Source organism: Falco biarmicus, chromosome 10 (assembly GCF_023638135.1).
Source record: "Falco biarmicus isolate bFalBia1 chromosome 10, bFalBia1.pri, whole genome shotgun sequence".
Taxonomy (NCBI): Eukaryota; Metazoa; Chordata; class Aves; order Falconiformes; family Falconidae; genus Falco; species Falco biarmicus.
Window position 1 is genome coordinate 34,490,998 of NC_079297.1, and position 20,233 is coordinate 34,511,230.

The 20,233-nt window shown below is 42.5% G+C and overlaps 1 protein-coding gene across 4 annotated transcripts in view; it reads left to right on the forward strand.

Annotated features, from left to right (window-relative positions):
• The window catches only part of TSPAN4 (tetraspanin 4), a 436,281-nt gene that overhangs the window by 95,409 nt on the left and 320,639 nt on the right, over positions 1-20,233 (forward strand). The window contains exon 3 of one of the 4 annotated variants that reach the window (XM_056354234.1): positions 13,393-13,500. The exons of 2 other annotated variants lie outside the window; for them this stretch is intronic. In XM_056354234.1, coding sequence (XP_056210209.1) covers positions 13,463-13,500 — 38 coding nt within the window. In that variant the 5' untranslated portion in view covers positions 13,393-13,462. The remainder of the gene's footprint in view (positions 1-13,392; positions 13,501-20,233) is intronic. One more of the 4 variants, XM_056354235.1, reaches the window with a different exon arrangement.

Sequence of the window (20,233 nt, forward strand, 5' to 3'; positions counted from 1 at the left end):
TTTAAAATGTGTGTGTGTGTGGGGAAATCAAACCCCAAAATTCCCAAACAAAAAGCTCCACCACAAAACCCCAACTGAACCCAAAACAAAACAAAATACAACCAAAACAGACAAGGAAGAATACCCCCAAAACCCATCCACAAAACCAAATCAAACCCCTCTCATTTTTTAGAATTTAAAGAAAAGGATTTTATATTCATCAAAATTCCCTTTCTAATGTAATGAAACTGAAAGAATTTGTTTGTCAATGACTTGTTCATTTTAACAGTAAAGGTGTAGTGCTGAGTTAGTGCTATAAAATTTAATAGAAAGTATTATTCAATCCTTTTTCTTTTCTCCTCTTGAAAAGGAGCTAAGAAAATCAGCTCAAACATAATTGCTCTCAAGGTGTTTCTTCGAGGTTGGAGAATGTTTCCTGCTCCAGCTACCCATTTCCTTTGAAATAATTATGTTTTGGAAATGCCGTGGGCCCAGGCCATCCAAGTGAGTGTCAAGGGAACGAGGGACTGTTGGAAACCAAGGGGCAGGATGTTTCTGCACATTTATCCCAGGACTTGGTATGTTTCACTTGTATACTGAGATAAGTGAGATGAGAAATGTGCTTTTTAAATCTCTTATTATATCAGTTCCTAACTTGATTGTTTTGTTGAAACTTTTATTACACATCTTTGTCTAGTATTTTCTTCATTCTTTAATTTTCTAAAAGCCATTTGAAAACCGTTGAGATTGGGCAATCCCCTCTTCCATATATCTTACGTTTTAAATGTTGGAGAAAATGATCAGAAACTTCTTATTGCTCTTGATTGCCTTTTAATTAATTTCTACTTTAATTAAGTCTCACTGTTCCTCCTTAAGGGTATTGTTCGGGAAGTGTTTTAGTAATTCTGCACGAGCAGCATCTGTGGAAGTTTTCGGTTACTTTGGCAAGGAGGATTTTCACTAATGGGAGCAAATAGCACATGATGAGGTTTGCTGCTCTGGTGTCACCTGGGCCAGCTTCGGGGAAGCTGTGGGGCAAAAGTACAACCCCAGAACTATACAATGCCTAGGAAACACGTTACTGAGGCTGGAGCAGCCTTGCCTGGTGGTAATCATTGCACTCATAAAGGGACCATTTCCATGGTTTATGCTGCACTGCTCAGAACATTATTAGCCAATTTGATGGCTTCCTTGATCCAAGCCATTTTGTAATAAAATCAGAGGTGCCAGACAGTGACGACTTAGGTGCTTACATCATGTCTTCTGTGGTGGCAAAAAGTCTGAGGCAGGGATCAACGCGTTATAACGCGTGAGAGAGCTTACTCCAGCCTGCCTGCCTGCATGTGAGAGGGTGCTGCTGCCAAGACCAGAACTTCAGGGGCTGAGTTAGTACTCTGTGACACAGGTAAAATTTGACCAGGAGAGGGTCCTTCAGTTGCTGACTCTGCATTTTAACAGTTGCGCAACAAAATTTGGTTCTACCACAACCAGACCTTGAGCTCACGTGAAAAATTCGTGTGTCATTGTAACATGTAAAGTATGTGCTAAACTGAACAGCTACAGCTGAGAGTAAGTCTGAAGTGAAGCTGATTAACTGAATTTAAATCTTAAGGATCACTTTGAGGAGAAGTTTAAAGAGCAGTTAAGTTTTCCAGACAAATTCCGTGCAGAGACAGTGTCTCGATAACTTGGTAGCAAGGTGAGAGAAGCCTGGGAAGGCTTTGCCAGCGTGTCCGGTACACTGGATGTTTATTCAGTTTGGTCGGGCCCCACTGCAGGATTAGTGAAATGAAAGTGCATCTTCATATACAGTAGTTAAACTCTCAGTAGAGAGAACCTATATCTCCTTGATCAACACACCTAAAGCATTCTGCTTCCGCAAAGGTTAGCATTAGCCAGAAGACCCACATAAATAACTTAGCTCAAGGCATTGCCATGAGCATGATATAATATGGTTGAGTACCTCATGGTGATCAATCTCATATGGGGTCACTCTTGCACAGAGAAGCAGAGATGATCTCCTGTCTTGGTATGCATGTCTGCAAAAAAGACAAGTTTGGGGTTGAAGTTGTGTACAAGGCTGTCTCAACCCTAGCTGGCCTTTTGGGTATTCAGCTGTGAACAAATGAGAGTCTGCCGTATCAGTTCATCAGGGAATCTAGCAAATGAAAAACTGCAGTAATTAACATCTTGCTGGTGTAAAATCCTACTGAAAATACTTAGCATCTGCCATCCAGCAATCTTAAAATACTTAACAAGCTTTCGACTTGCTTATGAGGAGGTAAACATCAGCATCTCCCATTTTACAGAGACTGGTATACAGAACCGCCAAATGATTTTCCCTAGTCATATGCAGTGAACTAAAGCAGAGTTCTTTGATCAGGATTTTAACGTTAATGTTGGAGGTCTTTCCATACATGCAATCACAGTTATTACAACTGATAGAGCAAAGTCTTACCTGCTGTAGGTGGAATATGCTTTGAAGGAACTTGTCAATCAAAGAGACATCAAGTACCTTTCTGTGGAAAAACTGAAGAGTCTTATGCTGCTGTGAAAGAGAAAGAGCTATGGCTGTAAATTAGTTTCTTGCACAGATTTTTTTTTTTTTTTCATCAGTAAAAGAGCAGAACTGATTGAGGAAAATTTTCTTTCCTTAAGAATTAACAATCAAGAGTATAAGGGCACTCTTAAGGGTTAGAGCCTTACTTAGCTCATAAACCATATCAACATGCTGTATGAAATGGGTTATTGCAGAAGCAAGATACTTGACAGCAGTCAGATCAGCAATGAAGTGTAGTTTGACCAAGATCTGGTTGAAAAGAATTGAATAATTACTGCACATTGTAAAGTATTTCAAGTGCAACATAAAAGACTCCTTCACCTTCATGGAAATGTAATTGCACTTCACATAAACCCCTGGAAACTTGTAGCCAGATCTTGCTTTAAGCTTAGGTGGGATGCTGAGGGAGACATTAGAAAGGTATTTGGGGGTTGTATAGCCCAGGTCTACATATTGATATAAACTCTGAAAAACTATAGGCAAACTTTGATGAGATTGAAGAGAGAAGAAAAAAAGATGAAAGAACTGAAAGGAATTTAAATTTAGTGTTAAAAGAAGTCCCTGCTAGTTCAGTGTATCCTGGTATGCTTTTTTGGCATCTTGCTTACAAAGCTGTACCTGGAAAACCTAATCATGCTTAGAGAAGTAACCTGGAGTTCTGCTGCGATGACTGTATCTCTGAGTCTGCCTAAAATATCTAGTCAAAGTAGGTGACAAATACACGTATGATTTTCCTTATTCTGAGCTCTGGATCTGCAGTACTCCATTGCAACACCATTACAAGATTCATAGCATTACCATAGTTTAAACATAAAGTTGGCTTTTTTTCCCACAAGAAAGTTCCTCATGAAGTCACTGAAATGTAGTTTATTTTCAAGATGGTATGTTTTATGTGCCCAGTCCTGCAGATGAAATCACTGATCACATACTGCAAGTGTTAAACACTGAAACTAAATATAAGCCAATAAAATTTGCTTATCTTCCTGGTGAAATGTAGTTGAGGAGGGGGGCTGTGACAACCGTTTTGGATGATACAAGTTTGAAGGGTGGGAGGAGGAAGTGATAAGACCCTTCTGTGAAACTTCAGGAAGACAGTGAGCGCAATGGTTTTAGTGCCATGTCAAGGAATTTGACCAAGATACTTGCATGAAGGCCCATATAAGATGTTCGTTACTATTTATAGACTTCTATTTAAAGATTTCTAGGTGGCTGAGTTCCAAGACTTCTGTTATCCTCAGTTTGGTCTGGCAGTCAGAAAGCGTGTGGTGATGATTCATCAGGTGTAGTGAGCACAAATACATTTTTGACAGATGCAATTAAGCTGTGTGTCTTAGCAACATTTTTCTTAGCCACAGGTCAGTGTACTCTCCATTTATTCAGGGCTTTCTTTTAAGTGACAAATGGTGCAAGACAGCTGTTTCAGAAATAGGACTCATTTCAGTGTCAGAGGTGAGAAAACACTTTTCGTTGTGTGTAATGGAAAGGCCAACACCAGGGTCCCCGCAGACAGAGCTTCAGAAAGCACTGCAGCTTTATACTATGTGGGAGAACTTTTTGTCTATGAAAGCAAGGGGTAGGGAGCACTCCTTTCTACTACAGACTCTGGATATTGTATCTGCCTAGTACCCTGCTAGCACTCATGCAAATGCAGCAGTCTGACTGTTCCACATCACCTGTGGACATAGCGCCAATGTCACGTCGCTCCTAACCTCTCTGCTCTGGGACAGTATATACCTTTTATTCTAGCATGTGACCTGCTTTGATACCTGGCAGCTCCTGGCACTGACTTCTCCCCCGTTGTCCTCCTGTTGCCATACCAGCTTTCTGCTTGCTGGGTGAGCCACCACTCTTATGCCGGAGTATATCTCGGGGCTGAAATCCACAGTATAGCCCTAGCCCTGCAAAGCCCCAGTCCCATTTGAAATGTGGAACTGTTTTAATTTTATTTTTTTTAACAGCCTGTTGGATACCAGACTGTTCCTCAGCACTTTTGTTGGTTGCCTTTCTTGATTTTCACCTTGAACAGTGCAAAAAACCCCAGTGGATTAGCCCAAATCAGAGGCTGAGGTCTGCTTGAAACACTGGACTGGAAATGTGTAGAAAGATATATGCTAGTTTCTCTTGGTGATCAACGGTAGGAGTTCCCAGACATATAGGAAACCTTTTCTCGGCAGGGGAACAAATTTAGCCTTCTTCCCTTAGTCCTTGATCTCTGGTAATAGAGAATAAAATAAATCAAGCATTCTTACAGCATGTGATCCCTTTATTAGGAGTTTGTTTCCTGACAAGGAATAGGAATTAGAAGGCTCTTGTTGCTTAGACTGTATGCATGCTGCCCACTGAGAGCTGTATAAAGCAGATGACTTCATATTTCATGAGAGCTTTCCGGCAGTCTTCTGTGCTCTATACAGTCCTGTAGACCAGCGTAAGTACGCAGGAGATGGTAAGGAACAGAGGAATGGATGTCCTCTCTGAGCCTCTGTGTCACAATAGACATGGTTAGGGGTTAGCGATTGATGGATTGTCTCTAGTAATTACATTTGCAGCCATCTAAAGGCACAAAACATGATGTACTGTTGACGGTTGGAGTTACTTTAATTAACTGCTTAAAATGCCAAGCCTGTGGAACTGTTAAGACAGAAAAATGCCAGATGTTTCAGGTATGGTAGATATTGAGAAGGGATTAATTAATAATTTGTATAAATATGTATTTTCTATGAATAAAGCTCGTATTCTGCAAAAAAATTATTAGTTCCGTGTACTAAGGGTTAGTGAGGAGAAGCTGTTGAAAAAGTGATTAATGCGTTTTCACTGCACTTTTTATGAATCGCATAAGCGCAGTGAATTCCAGCTTTCAGGGTCTCATGTTAAGTGATTCCACAATGCATTTCCTGTACTCTTTAGGTATTTATCTATCTATCTGTATGTATTTATATGTGTATATATAAAAAGTACAATAGAACAGCTTCATAGATGTGGATTTCACAGAGCCACAGACGGGTCGGGGTGGGAAGGGACCTCTGGGGATCCTCTAGTCCACCCCCCTCCCAAGGCAGGGTCACCTAGAGCAGGGTGCGCAGCGTCGCGTCCAGGTGGGGTTTGAATGTCTCCAGGGAAAGAGACCCCACAGCCTCTCTGGGCAGCCTGGCCCAGCGCTCTGTCACCCTCAAGGTGAAGAAGTGCTTCCTCACATTCAGAAGGAACCTCCTGTGCTGCAGTCTGTGCCCGTTGCCCCTTGTCCTGTCGCTGGGCACCGCTGCGAAGAGCCTGGCCCGTCCTGTCGGCACTCGCCCTGGAGAGATGTGTGTGCATCGATGAGATCCCCTCTCAGCCTTCCCTTCCCCAGGCTGGGCAGGCCCAGCTCTCCCAGCCTGTCCCCATACGGGAGATGCTCCAGTCCACTAACCATCATCACAGCCCTCCGCTGGCTGCCCTTCAGCTAAAGGGCTCAGCACCCACGTTGGTGTCTGGCTCGGGGATGTTTGCTTTGGGCCGGCTCTGGCTGTGGCTCTGCTGACTGCCAGCACGACGTGCTATCTCATACTGTCTGCTGAGATCACTTGTCCATCTGTGTGGCTATAATCCCTGTCTGAATGGGAGCGGTGACTGTGTAGGTGCGGTGTTTTCAGACAGGCAGCTTGTGGTAACCCTGTTGTGTTTCTCTATGGACGTTTATACAATGTGTATCTGGACAAAACAGCAGCTGCTGAGATGCTCGTTACTAGTTGCAGTCCTAATTACTCAACAGCTGATGCAAACTGTTATCTCTGAGACAGATCAATTGCAACGTAACACAAAACTTTAAATTTAGTTGGTTAACTTTACTCTTCTGTGGTGGGTTTTTTTTTTTTTTTTAATTATTTGAACTTTTCTTCTTGAATATGAAGCATTCTTATTTCACAGTTGCCCGCTTGCTTTATTTTGTTAAATGTGACATTTCCCCATGGAGCTTTCATGGGCTGCTCAACTCAAGGAAACTGCACACTGTCTTCTGAGCCTTGGATGCTGCTCTTTCTAGAAGTTTGAAGTGTCTTTCTAGAGTTGCTGTGTGAAGTCAGTTATACCATTAGTTAAAAAAATAAAATCACCTTTAAAATTTGCATTTCTGGATTTTTTTTTCTTTGTTACCTTCAGAAAATGGCCCACTTTTCTTTCTCTTGAACTTAATTTAAAATCAGTGGATGCAAAGGGATGTGGAAACAGCCATGTGGAGGTTGGAAAGCCAGTTTCTTCTGGCTTTTCAAAATTTGTTAAGAATTCTGCTTCCTACTGACTTAAAAATGTTGGAAGACTTCACAAAGGAAAAGTCCGTAGCCTCACATGTGTGTATAGGGAGATATTTGACTTAGAGTCTGTATTTTTTTTATTTCAGTTTTCAAAACTGAAATATTTCATTTAGATTCTGACATCAGAAGTGTAAATGTAATATGCAGAGAAAAAGTATGGATACTTGATAAATTAATGGATAAAATAATGAATAAAATAATTGAAAGTAATTTACAAATGAAAAGTGAGCAAACACCTCTTTCTTCTGGAAACATTGTGGGGTGAAATGACTTGTATCCGGTATTTATATTATTTTAATATTGTCAACATTGTTTTGATTTTATGAAACCCTAAGATTTCAGCAGAAACGCTTGTTTTGATGAGTTGTGGGTTTCTGAGATACTGTGCTTTTCTGTTGTTGCTGCAACTGCATTATTGTGATGTGCAGAGGCAGAATTCAGATTAGATTTTCAGAGTATTAACTGGAATCCTTACAATGAAGAGCATCCCAATAAGGTTAGTGCATTTCAACACATAACAAAGCTAATTCTGACCCTGTTGATATAATTGACAAAACCACAGTGAACTTTGCCCGGTTGAGGATTTCATTTGAATGATTCAAGGTTTTGCTTTCTCTGGTAAGCTGAAGCCCTTTGTTTTTGAGGCCCTTGGTGAAGTGATTTTATCAGCGTTTGGTTAGGCTTTGCTTTGAAATGCTAGTTTCTCAATTCTGTTACATATCTTCTTTCTCTTCCCTATTCTGCTGGGCTTTGTGCCTTCACTTTGGAGTCCAAATGCAATATGTCATTAAGTTGGGAGGAGGCCGGAATGACATCTGTTTTAGAAATAAATGAAAGTGAACCCCCCACGGAAGTCCACCAGTTTCATTCCCTTCCTCAGCATCGTGGCAGATTTAAGAGCCCGAAGCCCCTACAAAGAGGCTGTCCTCTGCAATGGCAGTTTTCAGGCCCACTAGACTATAGTTAAAAAAATAAATTTCCTTTGAGTATTATTTCTGTGTAGTCAGACACTCTGGAACTTTCTGGGTTCACACAAGGTTAACCATTTCAATGCCTTTAGTGGCCAAATGCGGAGCAATCAATCAATCTATTGTTTCTTATAGTCTGTGTTTTTCTGGACTTAACTCATTTTAGCCTTGTGGTACCAGCTGAAGCTCTCTAGAAGAGAGGAGGCTCTCTTCTATCCCAGAGTTATTTTTCACATAGATTTTGCCAGTAAAGGGGATCTCTGTTTTATGTTTGAGTTCGTTTTCCTCTTCCAAGGTGTTCATTGTGTTCAAGGAAACGACAGAGCTAACGTGTAACTTCATTAAGTTCAAGCCATGAGTTCTACATCCAAAATTGGCACAAAACTAAGCTGGCGCTGGCTGAAGGTAGTGCAGGGTTTGGAGGTCACATCACAGTATCGTTGTGGCTGTGTCTTCACTGACATGGCTTAATGTGCCCCGCAGCGGTTACGAGATGCCCGATTATAGTGATGCCTTGCACGTTACCCGTGCTTGCTCTCTGCAAATGCCAGTTCCTTCTTGCAAAGCGCCGTAGTATTTCATAGCACTCATATGCGGTCTTAATGGGGGTGCAGGCGAGGCTGTCTTAATGCAGTGCTTATAATTAATCCTCAGATGTTTGGGCAAACACCTGGACTGCACAAATACGCTATAAACTGTAATTATGCACCCGTGTAGTTGTGAGAACTGGGTGATTCTACTGTCACTTTGCTTTTGAAGCCATGATCATCCTTGCCATGACCCAGCTTGATAGCCTCATTCTTGGTGGGGATTTCATTTCACTGTGTTTCGTACAAACATGCTGTAAGTGATGTTGAAGAATTTAGCATCTAGATGGGCAAGAGAGAAAGGAAATATCATTATAATTCCGTTCAGAAATAGGACTGAAAAAATGGTAGGCTTGGGTCAGGTCGATGGGAGAGTGGCAGCTGGACCCAGGTCGAAGACTTGGGCAAAGGGCTGAGGGTCAAGGCTGCCCAGCCTTTGCACAGCGCTCCTGGCTGTTCCCACATAGGCATTTGCCTGATGTGTGTTTCAGTGGTTATTTGCTTTTTCATCTTGTTACATAGCATCAAAAAGTACTCAGCCAGATGGGCTGTTTGATTTGTTGGATGTTTCACTCTTTTATGTTTAGTTAAGTCAATATATGTCAATTTTTCATCTGTAAAGCAGAGCTAAAACTTTTCTGCTTAATACTGTGCTGTGAGGATAAATTGAGAGGTTCATTTCTTTTTTGCAGTGTCAGGAAGAGACTTAATATGGTTTAAAGATGAAAAATAAATGTTTTGGATCCCATCTCTCCCAATATTACATGTATACTGTGTATCTGAAGTTTTTGCTCACACCTACCCATATACGATTTAAGTAACACACATTTTAAATGTGTTATCCCTTTTGGATAGCGGAGGGTAACACCTGCTTATTCCAACTTTCATTGACCTTGTTTCATAAGCTTAAGAAGGGATGTTGCTCTTTGGAGGCAGCTCGTTCATACTGCTTCTTAAATGTTGGGAGGATGTGTTAAGCATGATGTTGGGTGACTTGAGATCAGGAGTCAGGCTGTCGATCCCAAAGGGAGAAAACATAATCTCATGGCTAAGATGAAAGGCTGCGGATCTTGCATTAAGTCCTTCTCTTTGCACATCCTTCAGTATCCCAAAGTCATGAAGTGAGGGAGCTTAGATTTCCCTGTCTAGTCTAGGTGTTGTAAGAATAAATTAATTGGTGTAGATGAGTCACTCGAATGCTCTGGGACTATGGGTTATTTAAAAACCTAAATTTATCACTGAGGCCAGACTTTTCTAAAGGGCTCAGCTTGGCTTTTAAGCTCATGCCAGTAGTTGTCTTACCACTGTCATTTAGGATTTGTATCACAGCTGTGCCTAGAAGCCCGCATGGACATCAATAATGTATTACACAAAGGCTTATTATCCAGGAGGCCTTGCCCTAAAGAGCTTGCAGTCAAGTCAGAGGCAATAAATGGATATGAAGAACACAGGAGAATGGGGAGGACATGGCAACGGAGAGAATCATAGGAGTTATTGTGATTGTAGCTTTAAGTTGGGCAGGAATCTCTACAGCAGCATTTTCAACAAATGTAAGTAGCACAAGATTGCATTTATCAAAAAGGAAGGGAAGAGTTTTCAGTAGCAAATTTCCTAGCAAGATTATTGCCAGATTAGTGTGCAGAGGCCAGTCCGTCTGTGCACTGCGAGGTATATTTCCACCCTAAATTGAATTATTTTAGCTGTCAGCAAATGCTTGATAATATAGTGATCTGTGCTTGGGAGATTTGCTCTTTATATTAGTGTTGTATTGCGTTCAGTGTTGAGGCTAGACAGAGCTACTCATCTTTACGTCATGGTCCCACGTGGACTCTCTTAACTTAGTCATGAGTGGGCAATTAAATAAGAAGAGAGACCTTGTCAGCTCCAGGCATTAATATAAATCTTGGTGCTTGTAATACATTTACATGGCTCCCCCAAGTCTATCTGGGCTTATAACTGTCTCTCTCATTCACAAATCTTCTGGGGTATTGACTGCTCACTTCTGCTTTGTCATTTTCCAAATCCAAATTTGGCCCAGGAGATAACCAGCAGTAAGTTTTTTCTGACAGGCAGTCCGTAAGCACAGGCATTTACCCGCTTTGGTGTGCGTCGGCGTGGCCTCAAGTAACACCCAACACTCTGCTGGGGAAACAGGGGCTTGTGCTTAGCAGCTTCTGCTCTCAAATTTCTCTTGTTCAGATGCATTTGCCTTTAAATGGCGTAGAGTTTTCAGTTCCCAGTGGCTGATACAAGGCCTTTGTGAACAGATTCGGTGATCTTTTTATTTAGAAAGAACATGTGTCTGCATCGTAGGGCCCTGAATGAATGGTCGCTATGTCTAGTTTTCACAGGGATTTCAGTAAGATGCTCTTCCTAATTTCTTTACCTTAATGACCTGGAAATGTGTTAAGGATATAAGTATAGTAGTACTCTGGTCCTAAAGCAGGCATGATCCAGTAGTTAAGATGACTCGTTATGCATAAGCCTTTATTGATGATCCTGTGGAAGGTCCATGAGCTGAACGGAGCTTGAAGTTTGATTTACCCTGGAGAAACAAACATCTTACAGAAGGAAAGACAAGATGTAGACATGTTGAAACAGAATAGCAAAGAGATGCTGTTTGTGCTCTGTTTTTTGCTCTCCAAGTTAGAAGTCTTCCATTAATGCCTGCTTCAGGACTCCCATAATCCTACAAATAAATGCTGGGGCATAATTTTATAAGTAGTCTGCGCTGGGAGGTGGGGACTTAAGCCTTCATTCTTCCAAGTAGATGCACATTTCACTGGGTTTTGTCAGAAAGATTTTCTGACTGCTTCAGAGCCTTAAAGCAAGTGTTGTTTCTGGGACTTCTTCCCTTCCTCCCATCCCTCCACAGAAAGCAGCATGGTAGCATCCACCAGGACGGCTGATAACGTTGCTAGGTATTTGCATTTCTAGTGTAGATGTGTTGTGAAATCCAAAATAAGCTTAAGAGATAATGTTAGCAGAATCAAATATTGTCTGAGGCTGATGTCTCTGTGGCTATATAAAGGATATTTGGGTTGTCAGTGTGTCTTTTGACATCAAGAGATAGGGATGCTGTGATAAAGCCTTGTTAAGGTGACTGTTATATAAAATGATTGGTGTGCGTTTCTGCGCTGCAGCTGATGAATGTTGCTGCAGAGGCAGAAGCTGCCCGCTCTGTATCTTCATTGATCTTCTGTTTTCAGATGTGTTTTGATAACCATCTCACGGCAAGGTGCAGCCAGTTACAGAACAGCTGATCATGACAGTAGGGGACTGGATGGATGACAGCACCTAGGTCTGGGTGGCCGATGTGTTTTTCAAATGTAGCTTTCAGCACTGTGTAGCTGGGAATTTTCTTCCAGTGACTGGCACAGCCATTCTGTATCACTTTGGACTCAATTTTGTCCTCATGTGCATGTGAACCGTTCACAGTGAGGTTGAGTTGTGCATGTATGACTGTGAAGGCAGAATTTAGTTCAGTCTTGTGCAAAAGTTGGGTGGCAGCAGCTGGTGAGAGAGTCAAATGGTCTGTGAGCTTGCTGTGCCCCTTGCTGTCTTTCCCTCGCCGCCTTCCCCTTCTGTCCATCCCAGGTGGGTGCTAATACAAGTGCCGCACAATCTGCTGGAGCTTTGGGGTAGGTCAGAGAGAGAGATGATCTGCAGTGTTAATTCAAGACATGACATTGAAAGCTGGAAACATTCCCAAGTGATGAAAGATTTATGTGTGTGCGTGTTTGTGTGTATATGTATATAGTCTGACTGATTGATGTTTGGTTTTTTTTTAAATTCAATTAGGACAATGAACACAAAACATTTTCTGCTACTGCAGAGACAATATTTACAGCTGAAACTTTTATGGTGACAGTCCCTCCGTAGCATACGTTTCAGAGTATTGCTGTGCTGCTGACTACGGCCTTTCAAGTCTTTGTGGTAACAACCACAGTAATATTTTCCCTTTCTTTACTTAGGTCCACTATGCTTGAGGTGTCAGCTACAACCTTGTCAGTAGGTCAGAAATACTTTGCCTTTCTTGTACTGTTAAATGGAAGGGAGGCTCCTGGCATGGTGCGAATAGTCTGCCATCAGTAAATGGATACAAATTAATTAAACCTCTGCACTTTTCTTGCTCACACTTTATTTTGTCATTTCCTAAAGGAACGTTTATTGTCTACATGCTTAATCATCGGGCTCAGAGTTGCTTTTCAAGCCCTGTTTTGTTACTGAGCCATTCTGAATCCCAGCCGAGCAGTTCCGCAGACGTGTGTGCGGTGCAGCCCTGACGCTATAGCAGGGGTCAGCGGAAGGTGCTGACCCACAGCTCCTCGCTCCATTTCAGGACGCGAAGTTGTGGCGGCTGACTGCCCCTGGAGAGGGAAGTTCCAACACTTGCACTGTAGGTGTGAGTCTGTATGAGATTCAAGAGTAAACTTCCGTATTTGTTTTATCTTGCAGTTGCTTGGCCCTGGCTCCCCAGAACTGATCCTTCCCCCCCCCCCCCCCCCCCCCCTCAGCTAAGCTTTAATATGGCCCATGCTCGTGGGTCTGGCTTCCTCCCATGAGCAGCCCTGTTAATGGCCATGGAGGGCCTCGGCGTTAAGCAAGCACGTGAATGTGTGGAGGGCAGGGGCTGAAGCCCCAGCGTTAACATGCCACACCTTTTCGTAAGGGGTGATCTCAAGTGAAGCAGCTATCACGCCATTGCTGGGTAAATGGGATTTTTGTGCCTGACCAAGTTGTGCCCTAATTCAACAGAGATGCAAATGAATGACGTTAAGTTATAGCGAAAACGTGCAGGAAATATTTAATGTAATTAATGAATGTGTAATTTAATATGAAGAGTTAAAGATAGTTTGCTGCCTTCATACTCCTTCTGAAGATTTACAGCAAAGGAGGCTGGGTTACCTGCTGTCCTCTGAGTATTGGGCTTTGAATATTCATCCAGCCAATCTTCCTGATTGACTAATGATCCCAGGTGGCTGCGTATGCACTAACACCAATTCCTGCAGCAGGTTTCCTAGAAGCTGATACTGCCTGCCTTTACCTGCAGCTGAGTTAGCCACTTGTCTTCTGGTGGAGATGGAGGCCCATATGAGTGACTTCGCATCCACAGAAGTGTAAGACACAAATTCTGTAACTTGTTCATCATTATATAACTGAGTGCTCTTTTTGGGATGCTTTGCCAGCAGGTTGCACAGGAGTTTGATAGCAGCGAGGCAGTAAGACTCACCCCGCTCAGGAGGTGGATATTTACTGGAGCGCAGGATTTGTGCATATGCCTGTTTTCCCAAGAGCAACCTCTTTTGCCTCTTTTTCTAGGTTATTCTTGTTCCAAGCCTGCCTTTTTGCAGTGTGGCCCTACAGACAGTGTCAGGCCCCTTTTCCTATAGCTCTGCCTCAGTCCCTGTGCCCTTGATCTCTTAGCAACTTTTGTGTACCTTCAACCTAAAGTTTCTCTCCTGACCCCATCAAACACAGTATTTTCTTATCAGTTTCCCTGCCTTTGCCCAGCCAGTTGCAATTTCCTGCTCCCTCCCTGTATTCTTAAATTTTAGTTTGCTTTTCCCGCAACCCTTTCTGCTCTGTACAAGCTTTTTAAAAATGCTTTTGTCTTCATTCACCTGCCTGTCTCTCTCCGTGGCTGGTGGTTGATTCCTTTCCCTGGTTCACGTGCTGCTTCCTCTGCCTCAGTGACAGCAGGGATTGCTTGGAGCTCTCCCACATGCTTCTCTCACCTTTACAGTGTTGATATCCAGGTGTGGCTCAACCTGGAGCTGCTGTTGCAGGGCATCCTGCCCAGTTCCCCAGCCTGGTGTGAGCAAACTGCAGCTGGAGTCTTTGTAGGCGCGAGATATCCTGAAGCCTAATTAATGTTTGCAGAGCCTGTGCAGACTGCAGCATGCAATTGCAGATGCGAAGCTGCAGTATAGCAGCTGGATTATTCCAGAGTGTGTAAATTAGTCTTATTTGGGTGGTTTCTGGCTGCACACTGTTCCTTTTCAAAAAGGAAAAAAAGCTGAGATGCTACACGTATATAAGATGTGCTGCTGCCTTCTCAGGTAATGCAGGGCTCTGCTGCGTGCGTTAGCCCATTGTCTCGTTAACACTGAAGTTCGTTCTCTCCCCCTGACATTTGAAGACAGAGGGCCTGAGATACAGTAAATTGGTGCTGAAAATCATCTTTTCCTCCTTTGTTAAATGATATGATGACATGATAGCAGTTCTTTGAACAAGAAGGAAGATAATGTAAGGCTGAGTAGTGAAACTGGCTGATATTAGTCCAGTGGACAGAGCTTTGAGAACTATCCTAAAAGGAGGAAAAGTCAGAAACCAAGAAGAGGCTATTCCCAAGGAAAAAATATAGGGAATTGTCCTTATCTGTGGCAACAGAGAGGAGGGTCCTGTGACCCCTTGTTAGCCTGTACAAAGAAAGATGAATGTTTAGAGATTCCAGGTTGAGATTTGCTAATGGTTAATATATGCCTTGGGGATGACAGGTCAGACACTGTCAACAAGTTGCTGTCGGTGTCTGTGAGCATGTCTAAGTTAAGGATCTTGCTAGCACACTTTGTTTTGGAGTGAGATGCAAATGATTGAGGAGAAATTTGTAACTGAAGGGCAGTTGCAACCAGCGTGCACCCTGTCTCAGTGGTTGTGAGCTGCAGTCAGGAGTGCTGTTGCCATGGGAAGTATCCCAGAAGAGCATCAAGCATTGACAGGCACCTTAGGGATTGGAGGGCTTTCTCAGACAGTCAGTTTCTTGTTATTATAATCAAAAGTACTTTCTCCCCCCAGTACTTCCTCATCTGAGTGAATCAACAGTGACCCTTGGTGGTTAGAAAGACTCAGTGCCTGCTGGTCCATCATGCACAGTCTTCCCTTACTCAACCCGTGTATCTGTCTGCTGAGATCGTGAATCATGTGGCCACTGGCTAAGGCGTTGGGCATCTTATTTCACAACTGATCAGACTGATGTTTTAAGACAAAAATCTCCTCTAGCCAGTCCAGTTTGTGCATGGGAATCCTATTTTTTAGATGGAGGGTTTTGGCAGGTCACTTAAATCTCATCTTGAATATTTGGGTCATCACTTTGACACAAATTCCCCCACTGCTGATCTTACCATAGATCCATAGCATTGTCCTGTTAGAAGAAAAGCACAGGCACCGACTCGCCATCCCTCACTCCATACGAAGAGTTTTGGAAAGAGATATCCTTTAAGGCCCATTTGAATTCACAGAGATCAGCTCGGTGAAATTTAGCATCAGGCCACAACCTGTCGTTGTCTGTGACTTTCATTATAGACATCTGTCTGCTGCAACAGACTTCCTCATATCACCGTGTCTCGGTGTAACTATAAGGCGAAGACTCACAGTGAGTTGTTATTCTGATGGGTATAACTGATGCTGATGCTGATGCTATGTTTTTACAGTTCAGCAATCATTTCTATTCATTCTTGAACCTGGGCTATGCTTCAAAACAGAATTTAAGTAGAGTCACCACCTGTTCATTTTTCAGCCAGACAATCTGCTTTTTTTAATCTTTTAATAAAAAACCCACCTCTTCAGCAGAAGTCAATTTGTTTCCCTGACTGGCTTCTGATTCCTGGCTCATTTTCCAGCCAAGTGGCACCTCCTGTTCCTCCTCTTTACATCTTTGCTTCCGACTGCTCAGTGTAACGCTTAACACGTGATGTGGCATCGCTGGAAGCTGTTTAAGCTGTTTGAATCCAACCATAGCAGAGTGAGAATGCAGATATGGACTCATGAGAAAACTAGATGCATAGGGTGAAGGCATTTCTATGAAACTTTCAACTTGTTCCTGCTTTTCAAAAGCAAGTTATTGTGAATATATATAAAACATCTGTATGGTGCTAGAGATTATACTAAACTTATACATCAAAGGCACAGATGTAGTGACTGTGTATAATGGTGCTTTCTGGGGACACAATTTCTGCTGCCCAATTTCAGACACTTAGAAGGAGCTACAAAGTGTTCCAGGACAGGCATTTGCTGTTGCTGGTACTAGTTGAGGATACAGTTTGAGTACATGATCTCTTCCATGTACCTGTGTTTATATCGCTGGGGAGCTGGACAGGAAAACTCTTGAGACCTTTTCAGCCCTCACCTTCAGTTGCGCTTTGGGTGTGCACACACATAGTGGTATAAAAACCATGGAGAGGTTTGAATAAAACTCCGTCTCGTCTCCTGACTTGCTTGAAAGCTACTGCTAGCTGATTCGGGATGTAATGCAACTTGGGCAATCATGGAGCTGGCCTGCATGTATCCACTCTTACTAAACTGCATTTAGAGAGGGCTTTGAGGCAGGCCAACAGTTTAAAAAAGAGCAACCCTGCCTTGCAAACCGTCAGCCGTGTGAGTAATTTGGGAAAGCTCCCAAAGAGGCTTGAAGAACAAGAGCCTTACCGCTTCGTACTTTGGTGTGAGTTCCCATTATTTCTTTTGCTACAGTTTTTTGCATTTCAGTCTGAACTCTCTCTGCTGGACCTGGCAAACAGTGGTTGGATAATGTAAGAAAATTAAGAGTTTGGGGGCTTTGCTGTCTGAGATTTGTATTGGAAGCTGCTGTTTGTGTTGCTCCATAAAATATGTGTGTATTTGCTGTGGCTCCAATGCAGGGGTCTACAGAGACCTGTGAGGGTGTCCTGTATTCTGAACTGTGATTTCCAGCTCGGTCATTTGGAATTTACAATTTTGTTGGGTTTATTTTTTCCATGATTTATGCTGTTGTGTGGTAGGGAGCCACTTAACTTTCAAATCTATTACATCTTAGAAATAGCACTTAGATTGCAACTAAAATTAAATAGTGAATGAATATGGGAGGAGTGCTTTCACTGGAAATTAAAGAAGATAAAATTTTAAAACCCTACAGTGATGTAAAAATAATTGTCCAGGTGCACTCTTTAGACTTTTAGTGGTGTGAAGTGCTTTTAAAGGACAGTGCATATGTTAATTATAGAGTGAATCCTTCATATTTATGTAATTCCTCTTGTCCAAGGCTGTAAAAACACTTAACAAAAGGTGATCAAGTCTTTTTTGCTGTACTTTTACAGAGAGATGTCTTGCCCTAGATCATGGAGCATGTCAGCCAGGGTGGCTCTTTCCTTGTGACTCATCCCCACTGCAGTTTATAACCCTAGGTAAAATCTCTCAGGGCATTATCTCCCTGCTGTGCTAAGGACAGATGACATGTGCCGGCACCACTCCTGGCACCCCAACACGCTGGAACAGGAGTCACACACTGCAGCTGTGCAGTAGCTCTCCACGGCGATTTCTACCAGCTAAAAAGCATGAGAACTGCCTAATCTACAGCAGCACTCTGCACTATGTGGGCATTAGTGAAAAATCTTAAAAGTTTTTTTGGGAGAATAATCTCAACAACTTGTGAAGCATAAAGGTAGTCAGTTTGGGAGCTCATGTGAAATGTGAGTTGATGTGACATCTGTCAAATGTCACTTTCAGCCATTTGAAATGACCCTGTGAATCCTGGTTTTCAAAGAAGCGGGTAAATGATGAGACACACTGTAGCCTTGCAAATCCTCTTACTGGGAGGAGAACTCATCATTTGGCCTCACATGGGCAAACTGACCTGTAGGCTTTCACAAAATTGATAGGCTGTCCTTGTAAGCCTATTGTCCTTGAGGGAGTTCCTGCAGTTTCTCACCATCTTCAAACAGAACTTAACTGGAAGAAATGTCGATTAAACTGAAGCCCCTCCAGGGCAAGCTTTTGTTTATTACAAAGCACTGATGTATGAAATAACAGTGCTATAATCATCTGTAAATGAACCACGAACTAGAACATCCACAAGCATTTTATAATGAGATGTGTTCTCTAAAGTTTCACTTGGCCAAAATAAATCAATAGTCCATGGAGTGCGCTTTTATTTTAGTCCTAAATGTGCAAAAGGCAGTTTTAAGTGGTTCTGCTTTTGAGAGCACAGACTTTAAAACTTCCTGACTCTAGCCATTTTCAATGCCTTAAGTTGTGCACTAAGTAAGTAGTAATAAATTTCCTGAAAATGTAGTAGGTCTTTCATCTTTATCTGCTGTGAGTTATTCAAAGGAGGAAAATAATTATGGCTCCTTGTTCCAAGGAGCATTGTTCAGTCTACCAATGTTTAATGACTTTTCGTTTAAATAGATCTCATCACTTTTGAGCCATTTGTTGTTTGTCCAATGTGCTTAAGAAGGCAAAAAGACAAGAACAAGAGAAAATAGAGGTTGCTCTGAAGTGTATGTTGATGTTTCAACACAATGATTGGACAGTAGAGGAATTACTAGTTTTGTTGCTTTAGACATCTGTAGATCAGTTGTCGTATCATCAAGACTATAGAAGCAAAGAATCACCTTGTGGATAGTATTCACTTACCAGTTTGCTGTCTCTGCAAGGGTGAGTATCTTCTTGCAAGCCTTCACACTTTGCTGCTTATGAGCTTCAACTGCTCCTTTCCCCTAGCCTGTTCCTTCACACCACAAATTCTTCCCGTAGCTGCCTTGGTCTCTGATTCTATCTATCCCTTTCCCTATCTCACTTCTAATACAGTCCTTTCATTTTTCACCTCTTCATTGCAAGCCACCTTTGTCTACGTCTGGTGAGTCCTTTCCTTTTGACTGAAAACGTGTAATAGGCTCAGAATATCCCACCGCGCTCCACCCCAAATTCATTCCTTCTCCCATGCCCTATGATTTCTTTTTGGGTCAGCAGCCTTGCCCGCTGCTAAACACAACTCTCTCTCTTCATGGGTCAGATCCTTTCCCACAGCCTTCTTTTTGGTAAAGAACTTCACCATGGTCTCCTGAGAGTAACAGCAAGAGAGGATGATGTATACAGCACATCTGCATGGTGCTTTCCTAGGACTGGGGTACTGTGGTCCTACATAAGCCTGCAAACCCTTGGTGGCCATAGCTGAATTCACTGCCTACAACTTTTCTACTACAGAGTATCTTGAGAGGGCAGAGAAATGCTCTGCTTCAGATGTCTGGAATGTTCAGTAGCGTTGTATGCATTAGATTTAAATTGGTTAAGGAGGCTGTACCCCTTCCTGTTATTTGAACTAGGTCAGATGGACTTGTCTGCATCCATGTTACATCCTGCCAAGGTCTCCTTTTTTGTGTCATGCAGAGGAAGCTCCTGTTCTTCCTGAGCGGTGCCAGAGGCTGTCCCAACTTGCCCTGTGCTGACAGGGCATCTAGTGCGTGAAAGGCAGTGCTGGAGTGGTGGTGGGTAACTGCACTGCTTTGATGTCTCCGAAGCTTGGAACAGGCTTTGTGCAGGACTGATGCGTGTGCTTAACACTGACAAGGGTGCAGAAATGTACTTTGCACTTAAGCGTAGAAAGCTGACAGGCTGCAGCAGGTTTTAGTTGTAGCCCTGGTATTGCTGCATACCAGGATATTAAATGTTTTCAATTCTAATGAACACTGTTTCATTAAAGTGTTGCTTTGCTGTTTTTAATGAAACTGTACGGAGCTCTTTTCATCTGCCTACCTAGGATCTGCCTGTAACGCGTGGTGGTTCTCTCTTGATCGCTGAGGCCTTCTAGTCGTTTTAAGTTTAAAGGAGTATGATGTTTGTGGTAGAGGTGGTGGCAAGTTGCTTCTCATCTAAACAAGTGAACTCCCCCTGATTTGTTACTGCTGGATCCTTGCTGGGAGAATGTAAGTCATAGCAAGGTTGCCGATGTCAAATAAATAAATTCATGACAGAGGAATTTATGGTCCATCACAGAAAAAAAAAATGGGAGCTGTGATTTATATATTTATTTGCTTTAATAAATATGAAAAATTAGTGTGACTTTATTCATAGGAGCCCTGGCAGTGAGCGATGATG